This window comes from Aspergillus glaucus (genome assembly GCF_001890805.1).
Source record: "Aspergillus glaucus CBS 516.65 unplaced genomic scaffold ASPGLscaffold_4, whole genome shotgun sequence".
Classification (NCBI taxonomy): Eukaryota; Fungi; Ascomycota; class Eurotiomycetes; order Eurotiales; family Aspergillaceae; genus Aspergillus; species Aspergillus glaucus.
In genome coordinates this window covers 652222-676795 of record NW_019170456.1, presented here as the reverse complement: position 1 = coordinate 676795, position 24574 = coordinate 652222, and the positions used below count along the sequence as shown (strand labels likewise).

Genomic DNA, 24574 nt, shown 5'->3' with positions numbered 1-24574 from the left:
AATCTCTTTCAATATCCACAAAGATGTAAGAATAGCACATCAAGTCACCTCTGGATAACTTGTTTCAACACTGTGAGAGAAGCTTAGGAGATATTCATAGGTCTTTAATTGTTGAAACCCAAATTCCTTTCATCTTTCATCAAAACAATCACTTCTTCTCTGCTTTGGGCTTCCGCGCCTGAAAGATCAAAACACACCCCACAACACGGCATCCAACCTCCTCAAACTCTTTCTCCAGCGCACGAAGAAAATCTTCCTTTCCATCTTCCTTGTTACGAAACACACCAGCCCAGTTATACAACTCCATATACAACCGGCTCAACCAATGCTGGCCGGTACCGCGCCCCAATATAGTAGTGCCAAAGAGCGTGCCTTGACTCGACAAATACGGTCTCAGGTTGGAGAAGATCCGGCCCTTCTCTGTAGGCGAGCAGGGAAGAAAATGAAGCACGTGCATGAGAGAGATCGAATCGAACTGTCTGTGGTCGACGCCGGGTAGAGTCAACGAATTGCCTAACACGTTGGCCACGATAGAATTGGTTCGATCAGGTAGCCCAACGCGCTTGGAAGCACTCTCGAGGCAGTTTTCGTTGATGTTGACTAGGGTTAATTGTTGCGGCCACCTGTTACCCTGATTATGACGGTTATATGGGAAATATCCTGTACCCACGCCCACGTCCATATGTCTGGGGCCTGCGTTGGCATGGAAGAATGGAATCAATACGGGCTTTGTCGGACATTTCCATAAGTAGTTGCCATTGACGGTGTGGGCGATAAAATCGTATATCCGGAGGATGCCGCGCGTGTATAGATTGGCACCAGTAGGCAAGTGAGCGTTGATTCTGCTGAGCATTGTGTAATCCTTAGGACAAGAAAGATAAACAGAGAAACACAAAAATAAGAGAATGGACGTATGTCGGATTTTGAATAGCACGGGGACGACCTTGTTTTAGTCCGAGATGCCTATCACCTAATAGCCTAGTTAAGAGCTTGTTTGTCCTACTTCAGCCTCGACATACTAAAGAAGCATTTCCCCCTCGTCGCTCCCAAGTATTTTGTCCAATATCCAAGACTCGGTCAGCTCCACGCCTCCGCAATCATGACAGAATCATCTTCCTTCCGGGTGATCATCGTGGGTGCTTCGGTGACAGGCTTGACGCTGGCCCATTGCTTGGACAAGGCCAGAATCGACTATCTCGTGCTCGAGAAGCATGAAAACATCGACCACGTCCCTCTTGGAGGCTTTCTCTCCGTCCAGCCCAATGGGGCTCAAGTCCTGTCCCAGCTCGGTCTCCATGAGACCGTAGCCGCTGCTGGAGAGACTATTACTGTCTGTCATACAGGCTTTCCAGATGGTTTCGGATTCAGCGATCATTGGCCGGATCGGCTGCATAAGAGGTATGTCTCTTTGCCTTTCTTTCTTTCTTTCTTTCTTTTTTTTTTTTTTTTTTTTGAAACTTGAAACTTTTGTGTCACCTCACAACACATCAAGAGCTGTGTTGCTAACAATAGACCTATCTCTCAACATAACAGATTCGGCGTGCCCATGACTGTCATTCGTCGGCAAGAGTTATTGGATATCCTCTACGGTAGTCTGAAAGATCAATCCAAGATTCTGATGAAGAGAAAAGTCGTGAGGATCGGTCACACCGACTCCGGGATTTCAGTTTGGACCGCTGATGGATCCATCTATCATGCTGACACGGTAGTGGGCACGGATGGAGTCCACAGTGTGACTCGCTCCGAAGTCTGGCGCATAGCCAACAGCGAGAAGCCCGGGTTCATCCCCCCTGCAGATAAGACCAGTAAGTGTTGCCTGGCAGTGTGGATAAGCGCTAATATTGCAGAATGGGCCAAATTGACGCTTGTGGACGTTTTCAGGTCTGGTTACAGAATACGCTGCCGTCCTCGGGATTTCCGTTGGAAACACCGGTATTGAACGCGGCGAGCAGATTTTTCGCTTCATCGATGGCTCGGTTATCTTCCTCTTTGGTGGCAAGGATGGCTCCGTTGGTTGGTTGGTTGTACAGAAACTTGACAAGAAGTATGTTTGGCCCGACAGGCCGCGTTTCACCCAGGACGACGCGGCCAGGTTCTGCGAGGCACTGCTGGATGAGCCAATCTGGAGAGATATCAAATTCAGCGATCTTTGGAATCGGAGGGAGCAGTTTGCCATTATCAGCCTCGAGGAGGGAATTGTACAGCAATGGAACTACGGGCGTATTATATGCATAGGCGACAGCGTCAATAAGGTATGCGCTACCAAGTATTCTATGCATGACAATGGCTAATAGTGACAACCAGATGACCCCCAACCTTGCTCAAGGCGCAAACACAGCTATGGAACAAGCAGCCGGATTGGCCAATGCACTATACAAGATAGCCAAGCAAGGTCAGCAAACGAAAAAGCCCTCCGAGACAGAAGTCTCCAGCGCCCTCGGAGAAGTCGCCAAGAAACACTTCGCACACATCAATACCATTAATCAGGGTTCTTACTTCCTAACAAGAATGCATTCGCGACAAGGATGGGCAAAGTCCTTTTACGGACGCTACATCTACCCCAGGACTGCGTGGAGTGTCGTTCCGTATCTGGCGTGGTTGTTTTCGGACAGTGTGGCCATCGACTATCTTCCTCTGCCTGCCAAGCCTATTGGGAAGGCGGCTGTAGCAAGGGCAGTGATGGAAGCAGCAGCTGGTGGGAAGCAATCGACGTGGAACTGGGCCCAGAGGTCGACTGTGGTAATTGGATCGGTGCTCATGGCGCTTGGGGCTTCTTTCTGGTTTAAACCTTTCTAAGCATGTGGGAGTTTGCATTTGAATAATTTAGAGACCAGATTTAATGTAGACTCTAAGCCCAAGATTCGATTATATGCCTCCCTTGAGCATAAAGAGTCATTACAGATTACAGTGTAGACTGCAAGGTAGCTACAATTTATGCAGTCAGCATAGTTGACGCCAGTTGAGCTAAGGCACCATGTAATAAGCATGATATTTATTGGCCATAGAACACGAATATTCTGCTCATCAAAAGAAGGAATTATCCGCATTGCATTTGCAGGGTGTGTCTGCCCGATTGTTTGTTATCGTATGACCCTAACACAAAGCGGTAAGCCCTAACACCAAGTATGTGGCTATCCATGCTGAAATTATACATTCATAGCTACTTTCATCCCGCGTAATCTGCTCTTTTCCCCAATCAGTCCCTCGCTGATTCTCTTGATTACCCTTCCAGTGAGTCATATTCATACCAAGGAAGAAGGCAAGATGACTGCAGATCCAATCGCCATCATCGGCACCGGATGTAAATTCCCCGGCTCTTCGACCTCCCCATCCAAGCTCTGGGACCTACTCGTCAACCCCCCCCGCAATGTAGCCACCAAAGTCCCGGGGAGTCGATTCAACATTGACGCCTTCTACCACCCAGACGACTCCCATCGCGGCACCACCAATGTCCAGGAATCATACTTCCTGTCTGAAGATATTTCCCGATTCGACGCGCCTTTTTTCAATATATCCGCAAGCGAAGCGGGAAACATCGATCCACAGCAACGACTGCTTTTAGAAACAGTATACGAATCTCTAGAAGCAGTGGGTCTCCCAATCCATGAGCTCCAGGGCTCGTCAACAGGTGTATTCTGCGGCGTCATGAATGATGACTGGAGTCAACTGCTTGCTCTGGATCACAAAGCCATCCCGCACTACTCTGCAACAGGAACTGCCCGCACAAATCTGGCAAACAGAGTATCTTACTTCTTCAACTAGCACGGTCCATCTTTTACCATCGACACAGCCTGTTCTTCCAGCTTGGTCGCCCTCCACCAAGCGGTTAACTCGCTGCGTGCTGGTGAATCGACCCTGGCAGTCGTAACTGGCGCTAACTTGATATTGCCGCCTAACTTCTATATTTCAGCATCTAATATGAATATCCTCTCGCCCACAGGGCGCTGTCAAATGTGGGATGATTAGACAGATGGGTATGCGAGTGGCGAAGGCGTGGCATCTATCGTGCTCAAGAGGCTCTGATGCTATTGCCGATGGGGATCCTATCGAGTGCGTGATTCGTGCCACCGGGACAAACCAGGATGGTCGGACGATGGGTCTGACAATACCCTCGAGCGATGCTCAACTTTCACTTATCAAGGCTACCTATGCTGCTGCTGGGCAGGATCCGGCTAGCCGGCCTCATGACCGGTGTCAGTATTTCGAAGCCCATGGAAAGGGTACACATGCCGGTGATACGCAGGAAGCGTCGGCCATATACCGCGCCTTTTTTTCCTCCTTCGTCAGAAACCCTGGGAGACGACGATATGCTATACGTAGGCTCCATCAAGACCGTCATTGACCACACAAAAGGCACCGCTGGTATTGCGGGTATTATCAAGACATCCCTGTGTATTCAGAACGGTACAATCGTTCCTAGTCTCCATTTCAACAACCCTAATACCGAGGTCCTGCCCTACACTTCCCGTCTATCCGTCGCTACAAACACAATACCATAACCAGAGCCTTCCCCGGGAACCCCTCGCCGTGTATCGGTTAATTCTTTTGGATTTGGCAGCGCCAATGCTCATGCCATCCTGGAGAGCTATGAGCATCGATTGACGAACTCAAAATTGAACGCCCCTTTCATTCTCCCATTCGTTTTCTCCGCAGTATCTGAGCAGACACTCGCCACGCTTCTTGAGAACTTCATCCAGTACCTGGAGGAGAATCCCAAAGTCCACCCCGGAAATCTAGCATGGACCCTGATTCATCGTCGCTCTGTGCTCTCTCATAAATTGATATTCTGGACTGCCACGATTGACAGATTACAAGAGAAAATTCGGGAAGCACTGCGCCAGAAAAGCAAGGACTCACCACTGTCCACCGTTGTAACCCATCTAGCAACAGGGCCCAAGAGTATCCTAGGGGTTTTCACAGGGCAAGGTGCTCAATGGCCACAAATGGCACTCGACCTGATTACTTCTCCCCAAGCTTCCAAATGGCTAGATGACCTGCAAGATTCCCTGAACTAGCTGTTAGAGAAGTACCGACCGAGATTCTCCCTACTGGAAGAATTGATGGCCCCCGAATCAAATTCGCGTATTGATCAGCCCATAATCTCGCAGACCCTCTGCACAACAGTCCATATCGTGCAAGTCAAATTGCTCTCCACGCTTGGAATCACATTCTCCTCTGTTATCGGTCACTCATCCGGGGAGATCGCCACAGCCTACGCATCAGGCGCCCTGACAGAATCCGACGCCATTCGCATCACGTACTTGCGTGGCTGGATTGTGAGTAAAAAGCCTGGTCAGAAAGGGGCCATTATGGCAGCAGGTATTTCACCAAAAGAGGCAACGGACATCTGCTCGAAGGTGCATTAAAAGGGACGCGCTATGGTAGCAGCAAGCAATTCACCATCTAGCGTCATCTTGTCAGGCGACAAGGACACCATTAAGGCACTGCGAGAGCGGTTGAAGGGCAAGGGCAAGTTTGCCCGTCTGCTGCACATCAATACGGCGTACCATTCGCATCACATGGGTGCATACTCGGACGTCTACCTTGATGCTTTTAAAGCGGCCAACATCCAACCGGGCCCGCTGGGGGCTAGCACCAAATTGTACTCGAGTGTGCACGGCAACGGGAAAATGGCTGACCTTCACACCGCGCATCCCTGACCTGCGAGTACTGGAAGGACAACATTGTCACCCCGTTCTCTTCTCACAGGCCCTCACAGAAGCCGTCAGTGAAAACGGCCTTCCTGATTCGATCGTCGAGGTTGGACCCCATCATGCGCTCAAGGGGCCTGCACTCCAGAAACTTGCCAACTTAAACCCACTTGCAGCAAACATCCCCTACATCGGCTTGTCCACCCGAGGAACCAGCGGTATTGCAACAATGATAGAAGCCATTAGTTCCTTCTGGGACTACCTAGGACCAGCCTCCTTCAACACCGTTGATTATGTTTCCCTCTTCGACGCATCATTTTCACCACAGGTCGTCAAAAATCTCCCATCGTACCCCTTCGACCACAGCCAAGCCTACTGGTTCAAACACGATGGCTAAAATCTTACTGGCAAGCTCGTCACCACCCGCATCCCCTACTGGGATCACTATCGCCAGACACGACGGAGGGCGAGTGGCGTTGGCGCAACTACCCCCACCGGGACGAGCTGGAATGGCTGGATGGGCACCAGGTGCAGTCGCAGACTGTCTTTCCGGCGACGGGGTACATTGCTATAGCCGTAGAAGCGAGCAAGATCGTTGCACTGGATCTGCAGCAGAGTCTACAGTTGGTCCAGGCTCAGCATCTTGTTGTCGAACATGCGATCTCTATTAACGAAAATGGCGCGGAGATTCTCTGTTTGCTGGATAAGGTCAAATTCAGTGCTGGAAGCTTATCGGGAACATTTTCTGTCTTTGTTGTCGAAGGGGATAGTTTGAAGAAATGCGTTTTCGGCCAAGTCACTGTCTTCTGGGGAGAGGAGGATGCCGGTATCTTGCCCTCGAGGTCAACGGACTCTGGGGCAGGTTTGAGAACAGGCTTGACAATCGGCGTGGACGAATTCTATCAATACCTTGCCCAGCTCCGGTACAGCTACAACGGACCCTTCCGAAGCATGGTCTCCATCAAGCGCAAAGGCGACCAATCAACCGGAGAATTGACCAACCAAGTCGACTCACCGTTCTTGATCCACCCAGCTGTCATGGATACTGGATTCCAAGCCCTATTCGCTGCGCTCGAGGCTCCAGGTGACGGATGGCTGACGACTCTTCACGTCCCGACCCGCATCGAGAGTACAACAATCAATTCGAACGCGTTCGGGTCGACCAGCGCATTGGTTAACGGCACCGGGCATGCGAAAAAGTAAACCCTCTCCTTTGACGCTGCCATTTCTGAGTTCAAGCCCGGCGGCTTCAGCGGCGATATCAACTTATTCACCGCTGAAGGCAACCTCCTGGTGCAATTAGAAGGCGTCAAAGTCTCTCCTCTAGTCCCTCCCACCCCAGAAAACGATCGTCTGCTATTCTCAGAAGTCGTCTGGGGCCCTCTCAAACCCGACGCAAATTGGGAATACAAGCCCCCACCCGCGGAATGGTACAAAAAACCGCTCTACCAGACCGCATCGGCTCCTATTACATGAAAAAGGTCAACGCACAATTAACCGAGAGAGACCACCAGGAATTAGACTGGCAAAGTCCCGCATCGTGGCCTGGATGAGCCATGTTCTCTCTGTGACCCGTGCCGGAAATCATACCATCTGCAAGAAGGAATGGTTTGACGATACCGAAGAGGACGTTCAACGGTTGCTGCAAAAGCTTGGTGGTATTGAAGCCACCATGCTGCAGAATGTGGGCGAGAATCTTCTATCCTTCCTGCATGGGGAGGTGACGGTGGCTCGGTGAGCAAGATGGCCGGCCTTGGGGCGCGCTGGTCAACCGGGCTGTGTGGGAGAGACTTCTGCGGAAGACAGGCTTCGATGGATTTGAAACCATTACACCCAAGCATGACTACAAGGAGGGTGCGTTTACCGTCTTCGCTGTGCAGGCGGATGACGACCGTATGCGTCGACTTCGTGAGCCACTCACTATCCCTGCCGTCCCTGCAACAAACGGAGCCTCCAAATCCCCAGACCTGATTCTGATCGGAGGAGAAACAACTCTTCTCGTGGCGCTATAAGGAAGATCCTGTCTCACCATTTCAGCCATGTAATTGATGCGCGCATGTTGGAGGCCCTGGCTAGGCGAAAAGAATGGCAATCCACCGCTCCTGTTGTTTTGTACCTCGTTGAGGCCGACGAGCCCTGCTTCCAGAGTCTTACAGAGAAACGGCCAAGCGTGCTTAAAACACTCGTTAGCAGTGCCCAGAAGCTGCTATGGGTGAGTATTGGCTCGGAGGCCGAGAATCCGTACTTGAGCATGTCCCGGGGGTTCCTGAACTCGGTGCGCTATGAGCAGCCGCAGTGTCTGTTTCAGCATTTGAATGTGGTAAAGCCGGAAAAGTCAAGTGAAGCCCTAATCGCCAGGACCTGGTGGATCTGGACCATTCGATTGTCGGGGTTGACCATCGCGCTAGCGCCTGGTCTCTTGTAGAAGACAGACCACGGACCGATCAAAACAGCAACCGTGTGCAAGTGTCAGTAACCCATTCAACTCTTGCTGCCATCAAAATCCCCAATGGCGGTTTCCTCCACCTCGTCGTCGGACGGAATGCAGACCAACGCTAGAGCCCTTGCCCTGTCCGAGCAGCACGCACCGACGATCTCCACGCCAGTAAGCTGGTACTGGAAGCTCCTGAGCACTGGCATTGCCAGTCTCGACGACGCAACCCTCCTGCGCACTGCCACTTGTGCCATCTTGGCACAGTCATTTCTTGACCAGACTGTTCCTGGCACGGCGCATCTCGTCTACGAGGCAAATAAGGTTCTTCAACGGGCTATTAAGATCCAGGCTGTCGCACGTGGTGTGCAGCCGTATTTCACTACCGGCATCAAATCGGAAGCAACAAAGGGACAAGAAGCTCACTTCCTCCACCGGTGGGCTTCGAACCGCTCGCTAGCTGAGTTGATTCCCAGTGGTGTGTCTGCAATAGCCCGCTTCGATAATGAGAGTAACAGCATCTTTTTGCGTGTGAAGGCGCTTTTTCCAGATGCTGTGTGCGCTGATATCAGTACTCTCATCCGGTCATCTGCTCTTCTGCCTCAGCAAGGCGAAGTGCATACAACTCTACAGATCGCGAATGGTATTGTCTCGCAGCTGGCAGACAGCTCCAACGAGCCCATCAATACCATCCGCATCGAAGCAGTTCCGAAGACTCCGATTGATGTGTTGACAGGCCTGCATGTTGTCGATTGGACAGGCACACAGAAACCACCTGTGCCTGTTCAGTCGGCCAGTTCACAGATCAACTTGTCTGCTCAGAAGACCTACCTTCTTGTAGGAATAGCAAATGATTTAGGACAGTCGGTTGCGCAGTGGATGATTAGTCGTGGTGCACGCAAGGTGGTCATGACGAGTCGAACGCCAAAAGTTGAGCCGTCCTGGCTCTACGAAATGGGGAAATTGGGGGCACGAGTGATTGTTATGGTTATGTAAGTTGACCTCAGCTCCAACAAATTAGAAGAAAGTAACAATTCAGGGACGTAACTGACCGCGACTCCATCCTCCTCGTCGACCGTGAAATCCGCCATCAACTTCCCCCCATCGGAGGCGTGGTAAACGGCGCCATGGTCCTAACCGACAGCCTCTTTTCCGAACTCACCCTAGACGACATCCACGCCACATTCAAGCCCAAGGTTGAGGGAAGTCTCCTTCTAGACGAAATCTACAACGACCCCAACCTCGACTTTTTCATTCTCTTCGGCTCCCTGGTCAGCACCATTGGCAACTGGAGCCAGTCCGCCTATTCCGTCGCAACCAACTTCCTAACCAGTTTCGTGCACGACCGGCGCCAGCGCAACCAGGTCGGGAGTGTTATCTGTCCGGGTGCAGTAGGGGGAGTAGGGTATGTCTCAAGACATGGTCGCGCACTTTCAGAACACATGAGCAACGTGCTGGGATCACGCGTTATCTCTGAGCGGGAACTGCATGAACTCTTCGCGGAGGCAATTCTGGCAGGTCCACCAGATTCAGGCCGAAATCCGGAGATCATCGCCGGTATGTCCACGGCAAGCCCTGTAGATCAGCCGAATGTCCTCTGGTACACGAACCCTAAGACATGAGACTTTGTCCAATATCACGCCTCCATGTCAAGCCAGACAGTTAGTGTTGCAGCTGCCCCGTTGAGAGTACAACTAGAGTCCGCGCAGGACGTGACGGAAACAACTTCCATTGTCATGGAGAGCCTCGTGCTTAAGCTGCGCACTAAATTGCATCTATCGCAGGACAGGATGATTGATCCGGATACGCGTCTGGCTGAGTTGGGAGTGGACTCGTTGGTGGCTGTTGATCTGCGGATGTGGTTTTCGAAGGAGTTGGAAGTGGATGTGGCGGTTTTGCAGATTCTGGGTGGTTCTTGCATTGAGGAAATTGCGGGCACGGCTGCGTCCAAGTTCTGACAGGGAACTGATTAGACTGTATTCGATAGTGTCTATGTATAAGTGGTTCACTTGATACAAAGGTAGATACAATAGGATTGGGGAGAAAAGAAAACTGATGACAATAACGATATGATGTTGATGATAGATGAAAGAAGAATGAAAAACGGAGGAATGAGAATGCAGGGAGAAGACGAGGAGACTAAGCCAGAAGAGGAAGGTGGCTGGTGTCGTAGCCCCAATTGATCACGAAACAACAAGCCACGGATCAACCACATTCTTTTTCTGCATAACTGTGCCGTTCCCAGTCGTATTCTTCCAACCACCACTCTTTTCACCGTTCTCACCGCGACAAAGATACTCTTCGTAGGACATTCTGTTTCTGTGAAGGTATTCTTCAAGGGTCATCGTGCCGCGATCATAGCTTGTCTCTCGAAACACGAGCGAGTTATCATGACTTGCCAGCTCGCGCGTCTCTGGATATGATACCGATACACGTCGAGTCTTGGGTTGCTTTCGTTTCTTCTGAGATATTTGTCTGTCGAGTACGTTAGACAAAATGCTTTAATCACTGACACCGACACTCACTCAACATAGTCCTCCACCCATGCCTTCCGAACAGGCGGCACAGAAGAAATACTACGCGGCTGTTCACTCAAGCCCTGAGGTCGCTGAACCTCCCCCGAACTCCCATTCGCCGTCCTCGCTCCCATATCCAACGGATAACCCTTACTCCCACTCGGCCAAAAACACGCCTCGCTCTTCATGCTCTGCTTCCTAACCCCCTGCATCACAAAAAACGGCCACGAAGCCACCCCACCCGTCTTCTCCCGTTTCTTCTCAGCCGGAACCGGAATCCTCCCACCCTCGTCACCCTTCTCTGGATTAACAAGACCAGGCGTAACACCACGGGTAGTATTCAACCCCAAATCCACACCCTTCCTGTGCACCACCCTTGCAACCTCATTAATCGACACCTGCGACTTCCAATCCGCGACATGGAAGAGTCTCCGGAATTCCTCGCGGCGCAGCTCAATCTCCAACGAGCTCACTTCGCCGCGGAACCTAGGGTCAACGCGGTCGAGGATATCCTGCGCCTCAATGCGGCGGTCAATACGGAACCAGGCTTCGAGGCGCCAGCCTTCGACTTTCGAGGAGATGCGGGACGGGAGGATGGAGAAGTCGCGGACATGTTTGTTGAAGATCTTGTGGGGTGTTTCGCGGACGCGCGCGCGAGATTTGATGTATTGGGTTCCTGGGCGGAGGGCGTAGAGGACAGAGGGGAGGTTGTCGATGGACCAGTGGGCTTGGTCGAGGTGGGGGGATGTGGTGTCTGAGACTGTCCTGTCTGGGGTTCGGGGAGGGTCTGGTTGGAGGTGATTCTCCAGCATGATGGTCAGTGTCGTAGCGACGGTAGGGTGTATGTCTACTAACCTGCTCCTGCTGTTTGTTTGCGATAAGTTGCAATTGCTGTTTGATCATTTTGACAAGTCTGCAAAGTGTGCAATATAAGAATAAGCATGTTCAAGTGAGATGGAAGAGAAACAAAGTAACAGGTTGGTTGTCCGGCTTCATTCACTATTTGCTCAGCATATTGCTCAATCTTTATCCACAATACCAGTTCTCGATCAGGCAGATACAATATAACTTCATTCACTGTAGATAATACCACTGCATTATCAACTACCATACTCCATACCCATACATACACTATACTAACCACAGCCCTATGCATAACATGCATAAATAGCATAACCTAATCCACATGGCACAACTCACTTTGTATACACCCAACACTCCAGAAACACCACAACTCGAAAACACAACGATGTTACGCCTCCTCCAACAACCCCTCAAATCCAAACCCACCCCCACCCCCCTCTACACCCTCTACCTCCCCTGCACCACCAAACCCAACGCCCGCCGCCCATTCCCATCCAACGCCAGCGGCATGGTCACCGGCGTGCGCGACGACGACAAAGTCGACGTGAGCGTTTCCGCGCCCGCGAGAGACGGCGAGGCGAATACTGCTGTTATGAGGGTTTTTGCCAAGGTTACTTCCCTCCCTTGTATATATGTACGTTAGTTAGTTATTGAATGGGTGCTGATGAGAGAAAGGTATTCAATACAGCGCCGTCGAATGTAGAGGTGATTCGCGGGGAGAAGAGCCGGGAGAAGGTGCTGAGGATTCAGGATTTGGTGTTGGATTTTGTTAAAAGGGAGGCAGGGGAGGGGGAGCGGATAGAGGAGGGTTTACGGATTGTTAGGGAGAGGCTGAGGGAGAATTGTTTGTAGATGTTGTACAAGTATGTAGTAGGCGTATGCGGTGGTATTTTTGATACGCGTGACATCACCGAAATTTTCATCGTATTCTCAACATCTTCATCTTCAATCGCATCGCATCCACGAGTACAGAAAAAAGAGAAAATGTCTACACAAGATACCCAACCAGCGACACAACCACAACCACAACCACAAGAACAAAAAACATCGAAACGAAAACCTTCCGACGCGCAATCACAACCACCACCAATCCACTTCACCGCGCGCGATCCCCCATGGACCTATCTCAAACTGCAATTGTACGTCCAGCCTATAAACAACCAGTCTAACGAACTATCACTAACTCGAGAATAGAATATCCCAACCCCAAACCAAAAATGATACCCTTCTCGACCCCCTCACAGCTCGCACATATCTCACCGCCGCGCTCGGCCAGTTCCTCGGTTTAATTGGGACTAGTATTTCGATTGATATCCTTAAAATCGCTTCTTCCTCTACATCTACAGCCTCGTCGACATCAACATCGACTCCTAAAAACATCGTCTGGGTCCGCGTCCCCCGCCCCGACGCTGCGGCCGTCGTTGCGGCGCTGAGTTCGTGGATCGGTGGTACATCTGGGAACGGTGTGGCGTGGAGGGTTTGCGCAAAGGGAAATTTCCTGGGTGCGCTTGTTGCGGGGGATGGGAGAGATTTGTTCGTGCCGTGATGGTCGGTGATAGATGATTCGGGTACTATAATTTGAATGGATAGGTGGTGACGACGGTCAGGCGGAATCGCGCGCTGCTTTAAACCATTCTTGTTGAGGTTCATAACAGTGAGACATGACCGTATCTCATGGGTTCTCAACATGGCGCGTTCTGCTGTCAGGACGAGTCTATCAGCGCAATCGTGCCTAGAGGTATTGCTTCACAGGGCATTCTCCAGTGTGAGGAGAACTACGCAACTGACAGATGGGCATACTCTTATGTCTAAAAGGAAATAAAGCCATAACGCCTAGGGCAACATTGCAGATCTATCTAATATCCAATTCTATTAACAAACTTCCAACCCAGACAAAAGAAATAATCCAAATGCTTTTGCAGTGTCAATCTGTTGTTACTGTTTCAAACAGTGATAAACGCCAAACTCTCTCGCTTAAAGATAGTACAGGCTGAAGTCAGCCTAATGAACAATTTCGACCTTTTCCTCTTTTTTTTTTTTTTTTTTTTTTTTTTTTTTTTTTTTTTTTTTTTTTTTCTTTTCTTTTTTTTTTTTTTTTGTCTTTTCCTCGGGTCTTTTGCTGTTGTTAAAGACTAAACCGAAACGGATTGTTTGCTCCGGGCACTCCTGGAACTCCCATAGATGGTAGTCGTCGACGCAGAAACCGGGATATTAGCCACGACCTTAGTCCTCAAAGCAGATCGAATCTCCTCGACACTTCGGTCCTTCCACTCGGGAAATCCAGTGGTACTCAACGGGTACAACACGAGGTTCTCGTCGCGTGTGGTGAAATCTTCGACTTTGGGCGGTGGCATGGCAGTGATGATGTCCAGTTCTAGGGCGATCTGCCTGCAATATGTATCCAAGGGTAGGTCGTTGACGTCGTGGCCAAAGGGGTTTTCAATTTCACTGCCGATTGTGTCAAGACCCAGGATGATATAGGCGGCGACTGCACTCGTTAGCTTCATATTGAATCACATCCCGGGGCCACTCACTGATGGAAGCTGGGATGGTCACCCATTGCAGGGTGGTGTAGAGTTGAAACGGAAGTACAAGAACGTAGATCCAGGCAATCTGAGAGATGGCAATAGTGTACGCAATCGGCAGAGGCGTATCCAGGACACGTTCGGTGCCTGTGAGAACTTCGTTGAGGGTAGCCAACCCCGAGACTGAAAATTAGCCGAGATCACCCAGATTTCAGATCTTGTACTCACTAGCTTGACCTTGATGCAGGCTGCACGAGAGTGTGCCGTTGTCGATACACCGATCAATATAAGCTGCCAGATGGTTGATAATCTCCAAGGGAAGATGACCCAATGGCTTCTTAGACCGCTTGATCAGTTTTCTAGGGTTGGACTCGGCAAATGAGATTCCCAAGTACTCTCCAGCGGCCTTCCACGAGCTCTTCCTGGGCGGCTTGAGGTTGTTCCTGTCGTGTGCCTCTTTGGCGAACGTATCGAGATGTCCAATCAAGCCTTTGAGGTCATCATAGCCGACGTCCGGTTCGAAACGCAGTTTATGCTTAAGGGCGACGGCGAAGGCAAGGATGAGATTCATGACAGTTCTAGTTTGTCAGTCAATTGTTTGACAACTTATGTGTCCGCACGTACAGCTTTCCCAGCAGATCCTGCTTTCCTTCCTCTCCTTCCCGTTCAGCAGTGTCGATCCAGATCGTTCGAGCGATATTACGAGAAACTTGAATCAGCAGTGACCAGTATTTCCGTCCATCCGCCCATCTTCTATTATTAGTAAACATCTTGCGCAGTAGGGCCGGGGACATACCTTTCATAGGCTGTGGAACTGCGAAACGACAAGGCCAAACCAACGACGAAACCCAGAACGGTCAACAGAATGTTATCGATCCCAACTGCACCAGTCAGTCTATATCCATACTCGTACTACGGAGCAAACTTACGGTTCTGAACAAATCTCGAAATGCACGTAATCAAAGTCGACCAAAGCGCGACGCAAAGAAGCGGAAGGACCAATCGGGGCATGACACTGCCATGCAGTCGCAGGAAGATGGGCCATTTCGAGTGCTTATCGAGGTCTCTGGGGCCATGCTAGATTCTCCGTCAGCCAACTTATTCCAATTTCACTAGCGAGAGAAGTGCATACGAAATATCGATCCACATCCGTGGAATTCCTCCGATCAAGCATGAACTGTCTCTCACGCGAGTCGGCCAAATTCTCAAGAAACGACGGTCGGGGTGTAATACGACGGGGCGGAGGAGGCTCATTGCTCAATTCGACCTGAATATGAGGCTGCGATCTTGTCGGCCCCGCGCCTGGCGTAGGCGAAGGGGAGGGCGAGGGAGTCCCATTGGAGATGACATCGGAAGCGTCACCCAGATTGGGCATTCTTAGGCCGTCAGCCACGGCGGTAGGATATGATGATAGATCTGACAAAAGAAACAAAGATAGAGGAATCAATAGAAGTATAACGAATGAAGAGGTTAAAATAGAAGGTTTCTAGAAACAAAGGAAAGAAAACGAGCGATCACGAATGCGCGAAGAAGCGAAACGAAGAAATGAGAGCGGATCGACTGCACGTAACGGGGATTTGCTGCGACTAAATAATGGCAGCCGGAGCTAATATGAAGCTAGACTGTATTCATCTGGTATAGCCGTTTTGCGAGTGATGCTCTGATACTCTTAAGCACCGTCTCTGTCGAGTTCTGTGCAGTATGCGGTTGGTTGTTGATGAGTGTGCTTGTATAAGTGTAGCTAGAGTATGCAGTCTTTACACTCTGTAGATGTCTCTATGTCTAGGTACTACTGTGCTGTACTCTACGATATGCCTGCAAATATAACCTTCCTAATCGGGACATTGTGCCTGCCAAATCTGCCGTTGTTTCAGCCCTGAATCGACCAATCAGCGCTTGTTTTAGAGCCGCCACACGGGTGCATCTTCGAGATATCATTGGCTAGCAGCACAAGTGGAGCAGTTTAGACCGTTTCTGGAATTAGTATTGGCATCAGTGAAACATTGCAGCTTTTGTACTCACTTTGCCATGTAGAATAGAATAAATGCTGATGGAAGAGAAGCATCTAGGTCTCAATAAAGGAAGTTGAATATCATTCATGATCACCAGCATCTGCAGCCAAATCTCCGATGACATCTCGCTTTCCGCCATACTTGTACAGCTCTCCATGTCCGGTGTTTCAGGTTTTCCCCTTTTCATCCTATATATCCTCTTCTATTCACCTCATGACACAGTCTAGACCGCTATCCTTTACAACCTCCACTATAGATAACCTCTCTCATTGGCACTCGGCAAGATGATGCATCATCGTCCGTCATGACAGGGGAAGGCTTGTCAATCAGTGTCGATTTTGTACTGCATCTGGCAGCTATATCGTGCGAGATATATCTTGGGTGGATTCACACGGGAGATAATGCTGCATGTATGCGGGGTACATTCAGGAGTTGGAATTTTCTCGAAGGTTGTCAGTGAGCTTGGTTGAGATTGAGTCGAATGCGTATCAGAATAATACATTTCTGATGGAAAATTTTTGATATAAACCTACGCAGTATCTTTTCCCTACGCTGTTTAGCATCTTATTTGCCAACTATGATCGCTGTTTACTGGCAGCAGTAGGGTAGAGCATCAGTATCCTGACAACGAAACAATGAAATGACACTACGTACAAGAAAACATGACTAAGTTAATCACTGTAACTAGTTAATTAGTTAACTACGCCAAGCAAAATCCTATAAGCTAACATCCTTCTCATCTTCACATGCAAGTCTCCTACTGCGTCTAACCAACCGTAGTTCCTCTTGTCATTCTATCCCCTACATTCTCCCCATCACGATAGGAAACAGACATCCTCAGTATCTACAACCTGCCAGCCTCCACGTGCCTCGCATTCAGACAAGAAGAAAAAGGAGAGAAAGTAGGCGTGACTGACGAGAAGGGAGAAACGCCCAGCGAATAAAGACAGCATGCCTATGAGAAACCCTGTCAGATCTCGAATCTTAACCCGCATATAATTCCAATAGCAAGCAGTAGTATCGGAGTACACTCTACATGCAGTAGGAGCAGTATTTACCAAGTCCAAGTCCAACCATCTCGAATATTCCAAACGACCAAACCGAGAATCTGGAACCCGAGTATTGGTACAACGGTCCATAAACTAGGGCCACGAACTGGACCTTGTTCAATACATGTGGTCAATGAATCAACCAGAGCCAAGGCATTGGCACAATGGACACCGAGAAATCGATAATCTGCGCATTGACAGTATCTGTACAGTGTGTAGGGAATTCTCCGGTATATTCTCCGATGTCCGAACTATTGTAGGAGGGTACCGATAGTATGACGACAATTCACTGAGCCTCAGAGGGGTAGAAGGATTAGTCCTACCCAAATGAGTAAATAGAGAGATCGAATAGAGATGGAATTCATCAATTTCTGCTGATCATGAAGTAATTCTTCAAAGCTTGTAGAGAGACACCCTGTGTACTCCGCAAACTATTGACAGACTATCGGACACAATAAGGCTGTTGCCATGTATCCTGCAGAAACTAACTAGTGATAGACTTAGACTCCAGTTTTTCTTGGCTGATTTGCTGCCCAGACAAGTAAAGTAGATTAAATACTGCTGATGCCAAGTTAGCGACTAGCATCGTGATGTGCATTTAGCATGAGCGCGAAAAAGTAAACATATCGCACACATCACATTCTCATGCATGATTATAATCCCTGTTATTATAGATCACATTTCGACCTTCCCTGATCCCTGCAGCTGCATTTATTATTCAGGCACAATAAGCATTGTGGGCGATCTTGCATCGAGATTCGAGACCGGGCTCCGGAGGATTTTACCGAGACGCACGCACATATCGGGGGCCTTCTGACTCGTTGCCTATTGGTAAATGTGATGCTGCGGAAAATGTCAAATATATTGCTCTTTCTATTTCTGTACGTATGTCTCATTTTGTAGACTTTACAGAACACTCTAGCATTGTGTATTCGGTGCACAAACGACGAGACATCTCCGTCGCACACCCGAACCTCCCCGGTCTGTGGTTCGGAGTCAATATTTTCTACTTTATTGAAGCTTTTTGTCCTTAAATAATCGTGATATTGAAGGGTTTTTTTCTGGTTTACACAGGAAGGCCCCACCACGGGCACTTGAACGTACCAGAAAACTGGGTATAAGCAATCTGATTATCGCCTTATTCCCTCATGTTATCGATATCGATGTGGATGAGGCTTGCTGCCCGACCCGGCGGATCATGAACCGTGCCGGATGTGAGGTCAGAGTCGAGGCTCGGTTTGATAAATGCGCAATTGGATATGTACCATGGGAAGAGATCGATAGTTAGATGCAAGATCCATTCCGATACAGTGGTACTCTATACAGTAAGTGGTAGTCCAGACGCGTCGGAACGGTGACTAGAATGAAAAACTAGGCGAATCCAAAAAAAAAAAAAAGATGGAACAGACGAGTTAGTATAGTATCATATCGAAAACTGTCAGACAAAGGCATAGAGTTGCAAACTCTGTACAGACAGACAGCCGTTATCTCCATACGGAAAACCGGAGCAACGCTAAACACTGCCCTGAGCGTCGGACCAAATTTGAGCACAACATCAATGATTTGTATAAGGCCCTTGGATTGCATGGCAATTTGCCATGGTTCCAAATCAGTTCCTTTTTGAACGAACCCGGGAACAGGCTGCCATGTCCATAAAGTAACAGGAGACGCGGTGGAGAGAGGATCGACGCAGTGAACCAAGCACTGTTCACGTTGGAGACCTCGGGGCACCTATCCCAACCGAATTGGGAAACAGACCATCACACCATTGGCAATAGACGGGTAGCTAAAAAGTGCTCAATGTTGGCAACATGATTCAGTTGTGAATTTCTCATCAATCGTGTGGTCAGTGCGTGCACCTCCGTACATAATTTCCTGTTCCTGACTGCTGATGCACTGGTGAAGCAGTCCCGTGTTTTGTCAGGGAGTTTAATGAAAGGAGCCTTCTACCCCGAAGTCCTCCTTTATGTGAGGAGATGAGGAGAGTATTTCATAGGACACGTACGGACGGCCGAAGATCATCCGGACCATTCAGCTGCGGCGTGTGATTCGGTTACCCTGGTTCTCCTTGAGACTGTATCGCTTAAAGACATTGGTTGATATCACAAAGCACAGCCGACATCGCGCACAGGCGACGCAATACGCCGTATACAAAACAAAGCAGCATGAAATGACAGGTCCGACGCGAGTTACGGGCAGACCGAGGACAATGGAATTTGATAAGGATAGGCAACTGTCAAGCCACGCGATGACATTCAAAGAACGGGGGCTGACAGTGCCCGGATCGTCGTGGACTGGCATTAGCGGGCAATAATCGTCCTTCTAGCGGGGAGTTAGCGCTCCCCGTAGTGAAGTTTGTACTCCGGAGTATGTGTCGAATGACAAAAAAGGCCACTTGGATTATGCCCAAATAGGAATGAGATGATGTCGCTTACGGAGTGCTTAAGTGTGGTGAAGCATTCGTTTCAGTGTGTCTCCATGGGATTTGTAAAGTCCGCCGGCCAGTGCAATCGTATGCCGATCGGCCATTTCCACGCATACCTACAGATACAGAGGATACCGGCAAGGACTATTACCGGTATTGCCTTCCACCGTCAAACACTCTGCATGATATTCCGGAGTACTCGGAGTATGTACACATGATATACAGAACGCAACTCTCAAAAAAAAAAAAAAAAAAAAAAAAAAAAAAAAACCACATCCTGGTTCCTCGTGGTGACCTGATCCGGTGGGTAAATGTGTGCACTCTGCCACGCACTACAGCATCGTGTCAAAGCTTAAGGTCGATGCTTATGCAGGCTGATTCGCTCGTGGGAGAGACAGAGTGCGTGCCCTAAACATGTCGGCCCAGGGTTAGCAGACCAGACTATCGGCCATTGCATCAAACAATTCCAATTCAGATCGCAGACGCAGAGACTAAACGTGGTGGACCCAATGTACAAACTTCGGATCGACCTATCGCGATGCCTATGCACCACTTGAACCAGGGTTTAATCCTCGGGGGTGCTGCCCCTTTTTGACTCCTTCTGCGAATAGGATCTTCAGTTTCCCCAGTGGACTGAACTATTGGAGCAATTTGTCGCCTGGCCGGATCTCGAGATAGTCCATACAAGCCCACATGGGAATCCTCCAAAGTGCGTGAAAAAAAAAAAAAAAAAAAAAAAGAAGAAGAAGAAGAAAAATGCAAAATGATGGGGAAAAGCCAATCGACCGGTATTCACGGCCCCGGTCCTCTAGAGCCTGTCTCCATCTTCTCGCTCGAGTCATGGAAGAGCACTAGTATAATATCCCCTCGTCTCTCCCTTCCCCCCAAAGAAACTGGCCTTGGTTCCAGGACTGGACTGGTTACTCGACTATCCCCTCGGTTCGTGGACTAACCTCTTACTCTCTTTCCATATTCTACGGCATCCCGTCGAGACAAGCGTTTCATATACCTGCCACTTGAAATCAAAGACAAAAATCAGAGCTCGGTGTGAACAATGACCCATGTGGATTATTGTTAGATCTCAGCTCAAGTGGTTCCTGACGGTTATGCTCGACTCTTAACTAAAACGACCTACGAAACCTTGTACAAGCCCCATCCATTCTTTAAGGCTTCTTTTGCGACTTATATACACACTCATTTGTCTTTTTTTCCTATTATTTCCTTCCTTTATTCTTACACCTCACCCTCCGCCATCATGCAGCTTCCTCCGATGGAAGTGTTGTTATCATGGCCCCTGCCAAACTACGTCGATCCGGTGTCTCGGGGCCCGGCCGTCTTGATTGTGAACATTGTCACTATGAGTATTGCGTTCTTCTTGACGATGTTACGGTTGTATACTCGGTTACGAATCACATGCACACCCGGACTGGATGATATCTTTATTGTGATCGCTCTGGTATGGTGCCATAGTCTTGCATCCGAAACAGTAAGAACTTCTCGCTAACTAAGAAACCTAGGTCTTCGCTATCGGAATGTGCGTCGTTACCTCGTTGGCCGCTCAGGTTTGGGGATGGGATCGACACATCTGGGATATCCCTATGGGCTGGCTTCCGACCGTGCAGAAGTTGAATCTCGCCTTTCAAGTCCAATTCTCCGTGTCCTCCAGTTTCACCAAGATGTCACTCCTCTGGTTCTGCAAGCGTCTGATTGGCACGGGATCCAAGGGCCTGTACCGGGCATACTCTTGGGTTTTGATCGGATCGATGGTTTTTGTGGGAATCTGCTGTATCTTGTTCGAACTGGTCAGCGTTTTCCAGTGTCGCCCGATTCATGCCTTCTGGGACTTGGAGCCCGAATATCCCCATACTTGCCTTAACGATGGCGCCGCCGTTTTCTCCGCCAGTCTTATCAACATCCTTACCGATTTCATGTGCACCGTCCTTCCCATGCCATTGATTTGGAACCTTAAGCTGCCCGCCCGGCAACGACTTGCTGTCATGTCGATTTTCGGTCTTGGTATTGTCGTCAACGTCGCCGGTTCCATCCGTACCGCCTATGTCTACGAGAGTATGCTTGGTACCTACGATGCGACCTGGATGGGCTGGCCGATTTTGTTGTCCGCTGCTGTCGAGATCAACTTGGGATTGGTATGTTTTCAAAAGTCTACTTCTACAATTGCATAAACTAACGAAGTCTAGATCTGTGCCTCTGCACCAGCATTGCGACCTCTCATGGCATCCTTCCTCCCCCGTCTGCTCCAGACCACCCGCCAGTACGCCTATTCGTCCAGCAAGCGAGCCTCGAAACTCTGGTCTCCCGGTCCATCGAAGTTCTCGAATGCGCTCGCCTCGAACGCCAACGGCGGCGACTTGGAAGCCCAAGACACTCGTCTCGAGGTACTTCGAACCGTCGAGATGGAATCGTGGTCCGAAGCAATGAACAAAACCATCAACGTCCCCAACACGTACAACGTCGCCTCGAGTCACACTCGCGCACCATCGGCCTTCGAAAAGGTCGACCTGAAGACCGGCGAGATCTGTCATACTTCAGTACCCAGCAGCTCATCGAGGCCATCGTCGGGGCCAACATCTCCACCCCCGAGTCAGCCACGATCACCACTCGAGAAAGAATTTTAAAGAAAAAGTTATATACATTTTTGTGACGATCGCTTTTCAGCCTCTCATTCCTTTTTTTTTTTTTTTTTTTTTTTTTTTTTTTTTTTTTTTTTTTTTCGTTGAAGTCATCCAGAGCCTCCTGGACACGCTTGCTCATGGTCTTCTCACCCTCACGAACCCACACGCGGGGGTCGAAGTACTTCTTGTTGGGCTTGTTTTTTTTTTTTTTTTTTTTTTTTTTTTTTTACTTTTCTGACCGACATTCCTTCACTGTTTAACTTTCTTGCTCTGATACCATTACTTTTGCTATATATTGGGATTTAACTTGAACGACTTGGAAACGAAGGCTTGTACATAGTACATTTACGACGAAATTATTTAGCTACATGCATACAATCCATAATTTGGAATATCCATCTTCATCGAGCACAGACCGTACTCCGTAGTTCTGCACAACAATCCCTTAGCTACTCCTATTATACACAACATACTCTGTACATGCATACATAGTCCACAGACTACAGCACTAGAGTGGCAACGGCACGAACTCCTCACACTTAACCGCAAAAGGTAAATCCAGAACCGGGCTGGGCTGAAGCTTATTAACCGGTATAGTTTGGCGAGTTGGCGCCGGTCCGGTTAGTCGGGGGGTTTTAGGTTGGCTCGGCTGAATTCTGGGACTGAATAGGGCTGCAAGGGCATGATTCATGTGGTGAATGCTGCAGTGAATATTTGTACCCTGAATTCACTCTGCGGTACGTATAGGAGTGCGGGAAGGTTTACTTCTTCATCTTCTCTTATTCCGTACTCCTATCATCATTGATCATCAGCGCATGGGCTACGGCGATAGTCTTTTGATGATGATGGATCTACGTCCTGCCCTCGTTGATGTGCATATTAGACTCGATTTGTGCCAAATAGGCGACGGGCTTCTACTCGATTAGCCTGACCTTGTTACTTCAGGTCCATTATGAGCAACTCAAATAGGACAAGAAAGATTGTTGACGAATGTCTGCCAAGCTTTACGAGAACGAGCATTTATGTCTACAGACAGACAAAAGCATCGGCAACGACCCAAGCTTGTCTATTAGGCAAATGCTGCAAGTTCTTTCTGAAAAAGCCTCAATGGCTTGAATGCTCAAACGTCGAAGATGATCTTTACCTCGTCACTAGAATCACAGTTGACGAATGAGCGAATGGCCAAAGAGATAGAAGAGCTGTCGACAGCCAACGAAACATAGTAGCCCACGGGGGATCGTGGGCTGTTTTCTTGCTCGGTCAAACAAGAACGAGAGATGCAATAGAAGGGTGCTCTCAACGTTTTTTACGGGGTATTTTTCATTCGACTTTTTACAAGACGCTTTCGATTGTCCCAGACAAGCTTGCCAGAGTACACTGGATGCAAATCAAGTTGATATGTGATTTGATTTGCCGGGTTTGCAAGCGAATAGGCGACAATACAAGCATATAACTGCCAGATGTTTAATCGGCAATGCGTTACAGTTATGGATATTCTGAACGGTGTCAAACTTCTGGATATCGGGAACCACCAACAAAGAAAGGGCCAATACAGTCAACGAGCTGGAGGCCTTGAGGGTCAAGAAGATGGAGAAGATGGAGGAGCATGGTGTCTCAATTCTGCACGAGTTACTTCAGTGGAATAGATCATGTACTCGGTTATTGTTTTGTCATGATCTCAAGTTCAATCTCTCGGTCCTCTGCCCACTCATCAAGGGTCGAGGCCCTGACGATAAAGAAGTCGATGGTGCTGAGATTTTGTTCGCGTAGACTGTGCAATTCTTCGCGATCCGTGGTTCGATCTGTTTCGAGTTGTCGGATTCTCTCACGGTCTTGGTCCCTATTGGATCGGAGTTGTTTCAACTGGTCCATGAAGGACATCCCAAGTTGGTTGTGGTCGACAGTTGTCAGTGTTTCCTGGGACATTTCCCGACTCAGTTGACTGGGTTTGCAGTTGCCAAGAGTTCCTTAAATTCAGATTTGTCGTACTGCAGGGGTTTTCAACGGAGTACTAGTACCTCACATTCAACCGCAAAGAGTAAATCCTAATTGTGGATGTGCTTTTACGCACTTGATTTGAATTTGGGGATGGGGCACGTAAGGATGCGGAATTCGCTGAGAAACTGGAGAAACTTAATGAGATGTGGGGTAATTGGATTATTAGAGAGGCTTAAGGCAGTCTTTGAGCAGATGTTGATCACCAGTGTATAGCTTATAGCTTGGAATCAATGATATCGTACTTGAAACTGCATTGTAATATAAATCAGACAAACGCAAACATTAAACCATGGTATCCATCAAGTAAAAACAAGCATAAAGCAATTAAATCGAGTCAAATCAGATCAATCAATCAACAAACAGTCCTCAGATGAGACCTCTGGGATCGTTTTCAGGTATAAGTGCGTGTGCTTTTGATGAAATCCATCCATCCATGATATCAACGTAGCAGCATATTCATGACGTGAAAA

General features: G+C 48.9%; 8 protein-coding genes across 8 annotated transcripts; 5 read left to right on the top strand and 3 right to left on the bottom strand.

Moving 5' to 3' along the window:
• Positions 1–5: 5 nt before the first annotated feature.
• ASPGLDRAFT_43646 (uncharacterized protein) lies at positions 6–1185 on the bottom strand. Its single transcript, XM_022545856.1, has one exon. The coding sequence runs from the start codon at positions 851–853 to the stop codon at positions 149–151; it is 705 nt and encodes a 234-aa protein (XP_022403837.1). The 5' UTR covers positions 854–1185; the 3' UTR covers positions 6–148.
• Positions 1100–3117, top strand: ASPGLDRAFT_64406 (FAD-dependent oxidoreductase; the record flags this gene model as incomplete). Its single annotated transcript, XM_022548772.1, has 5 exons — positions 1100–1398; positions 1534–1805; positions 1882–2252; positions 2305–2575; positions 3032–3117. 5 exons carry the CDS (start codon positions 1100–1102, stop codon positions 3115–3117), a joined length of 1299 nt encoding a protein of 432 aa, XP_022403836.1.
• ASPGLDRAFT_80032 (uncharacterized protein) lies at positions 2988–10093 on the top strand. The gene is made up of 12 exons (XM_022550050.1): positions 2988–3741; positions 3941–4050; positions 4166–4404; positions 4504–4926; positions 5023–5357; positions 5560–5869; positions 5980–6850; positions 7104–7385; positions 7617–7926; positions 8233–9074; positions 9122–9639; positions 9757–10093. The coding sequence occupies exons 1-12, from the start codon at positions 3265–3267 to the stop codon at positions 10038–10040; spliced, it is 5001 nt and encodes a 1666-aa protein (XP_022403835.1). The 5' UTR covers positions 2988–3264; the 3' UTR covers positions 10041–10093.
• Positions 10094–10382: 289 nt separating this feature from the next.
• On the bottom strand, positions 10383–11654 carry ASPGLDRAFT_43637 (uncharacterized protein). Its single transcript, XM_022545855.1, has 2 exons — positions 10617–11654; positions 10383–10564 (listed from the first exon to the last, which is right to left on the bottom strand). The coding sequence occupies exons 1-2, from the start codon at positions 11408–11410 to the stop codon at positions 10471–10473; spliced, it is 888 nt and encodes a 295-aa protein (XP_022403834.1). The 5' UTR covers positions 11411–11654; the 3' UTR covers positions 10383–10470.
• On the top strand, positions 11651–12397 carry ASPGLDRAFT_55624 (DUF167 domain-containing protein). The gene is made up of 2 exons (XM_022548149.1): positions 11651–12072; positions 12138–12397. The coding sequence occupies exons 1-2, from the start codon at positions 11785–11787 to the stop codon at positions 12312–12314; spliced, it is 465 nt and encodes a 154-aa protein (XP_022403833.1). The 5' UTR covers positions 11651–11784; the 3' UTR covers positions 12315–12397.
• Positions 12398–12434: 37 nt separating this feature from the next.
• ASPGLDRAFT_43635 (uncharacterized protein) lies at positions 12435–13478 on the top strand. Its single transcript, XM_022545854.1, has 2 exons — positions 12435–12601; positions 12657–13478. The coding sequence occupies exons 1-2, from the start codon at positions 12447–12449 to the stop codon at positions 13006–13008; spliced, it is 507 nt and encodes a 168-aa protein (XP_022403832.1). The 5' UTR covers positions 12435–12446; the 3' UTR covers positions 13009–13478.
• An 89-nt stretch (positions 13479–13567) lies between these two features.
• Positions 13568–15265, bottom strand: ASPGLDRAFT_143741 (UPF0187 domain membrane protein). Its single transcript, XM_022541799.1, has 7 exons — positions 15120–15265; positions 14917–15064; positions 14784–14868; positions 14612–14740; positions 14216–14565; positions 13997–14170; positions 13568–13950 (listed from the first exon to the last, which is right to left on the bottom strand). Exons 1-7 carry the CDS (start codon positions 15159–15161, stop codon positions 13595–13597), a joined length of 1284 nt encoding a protein of 427 aa, XP_022403831.1. The 5' UTR covers positions 15162–15265; the 3' UTR covers positions 13568–13594.
• A 5312-nt stretch (positions 15266–20577) lies between these two features.
• Positions 20578–22151, top strand: ASPGLDRAFT_1132767 (uncharacterized protein). Its single transcript, XM_022539610.1, has 3 exons — positions 20578–20929; positions 20991–21620; positions 21672–22151. Exons 1-3 carry the CDS (start codon positions 20729–20731, stop codon positions 22107–22109), a joined length of 1269 nt encoding a protein of 422 aa, XP_022403830.1. The 5' UTR covers positions 20578–20728; the 3' UTR covers positions 22110–22151.
• Positions 22152–24574: the final 2423 nt, after the last annotated feature.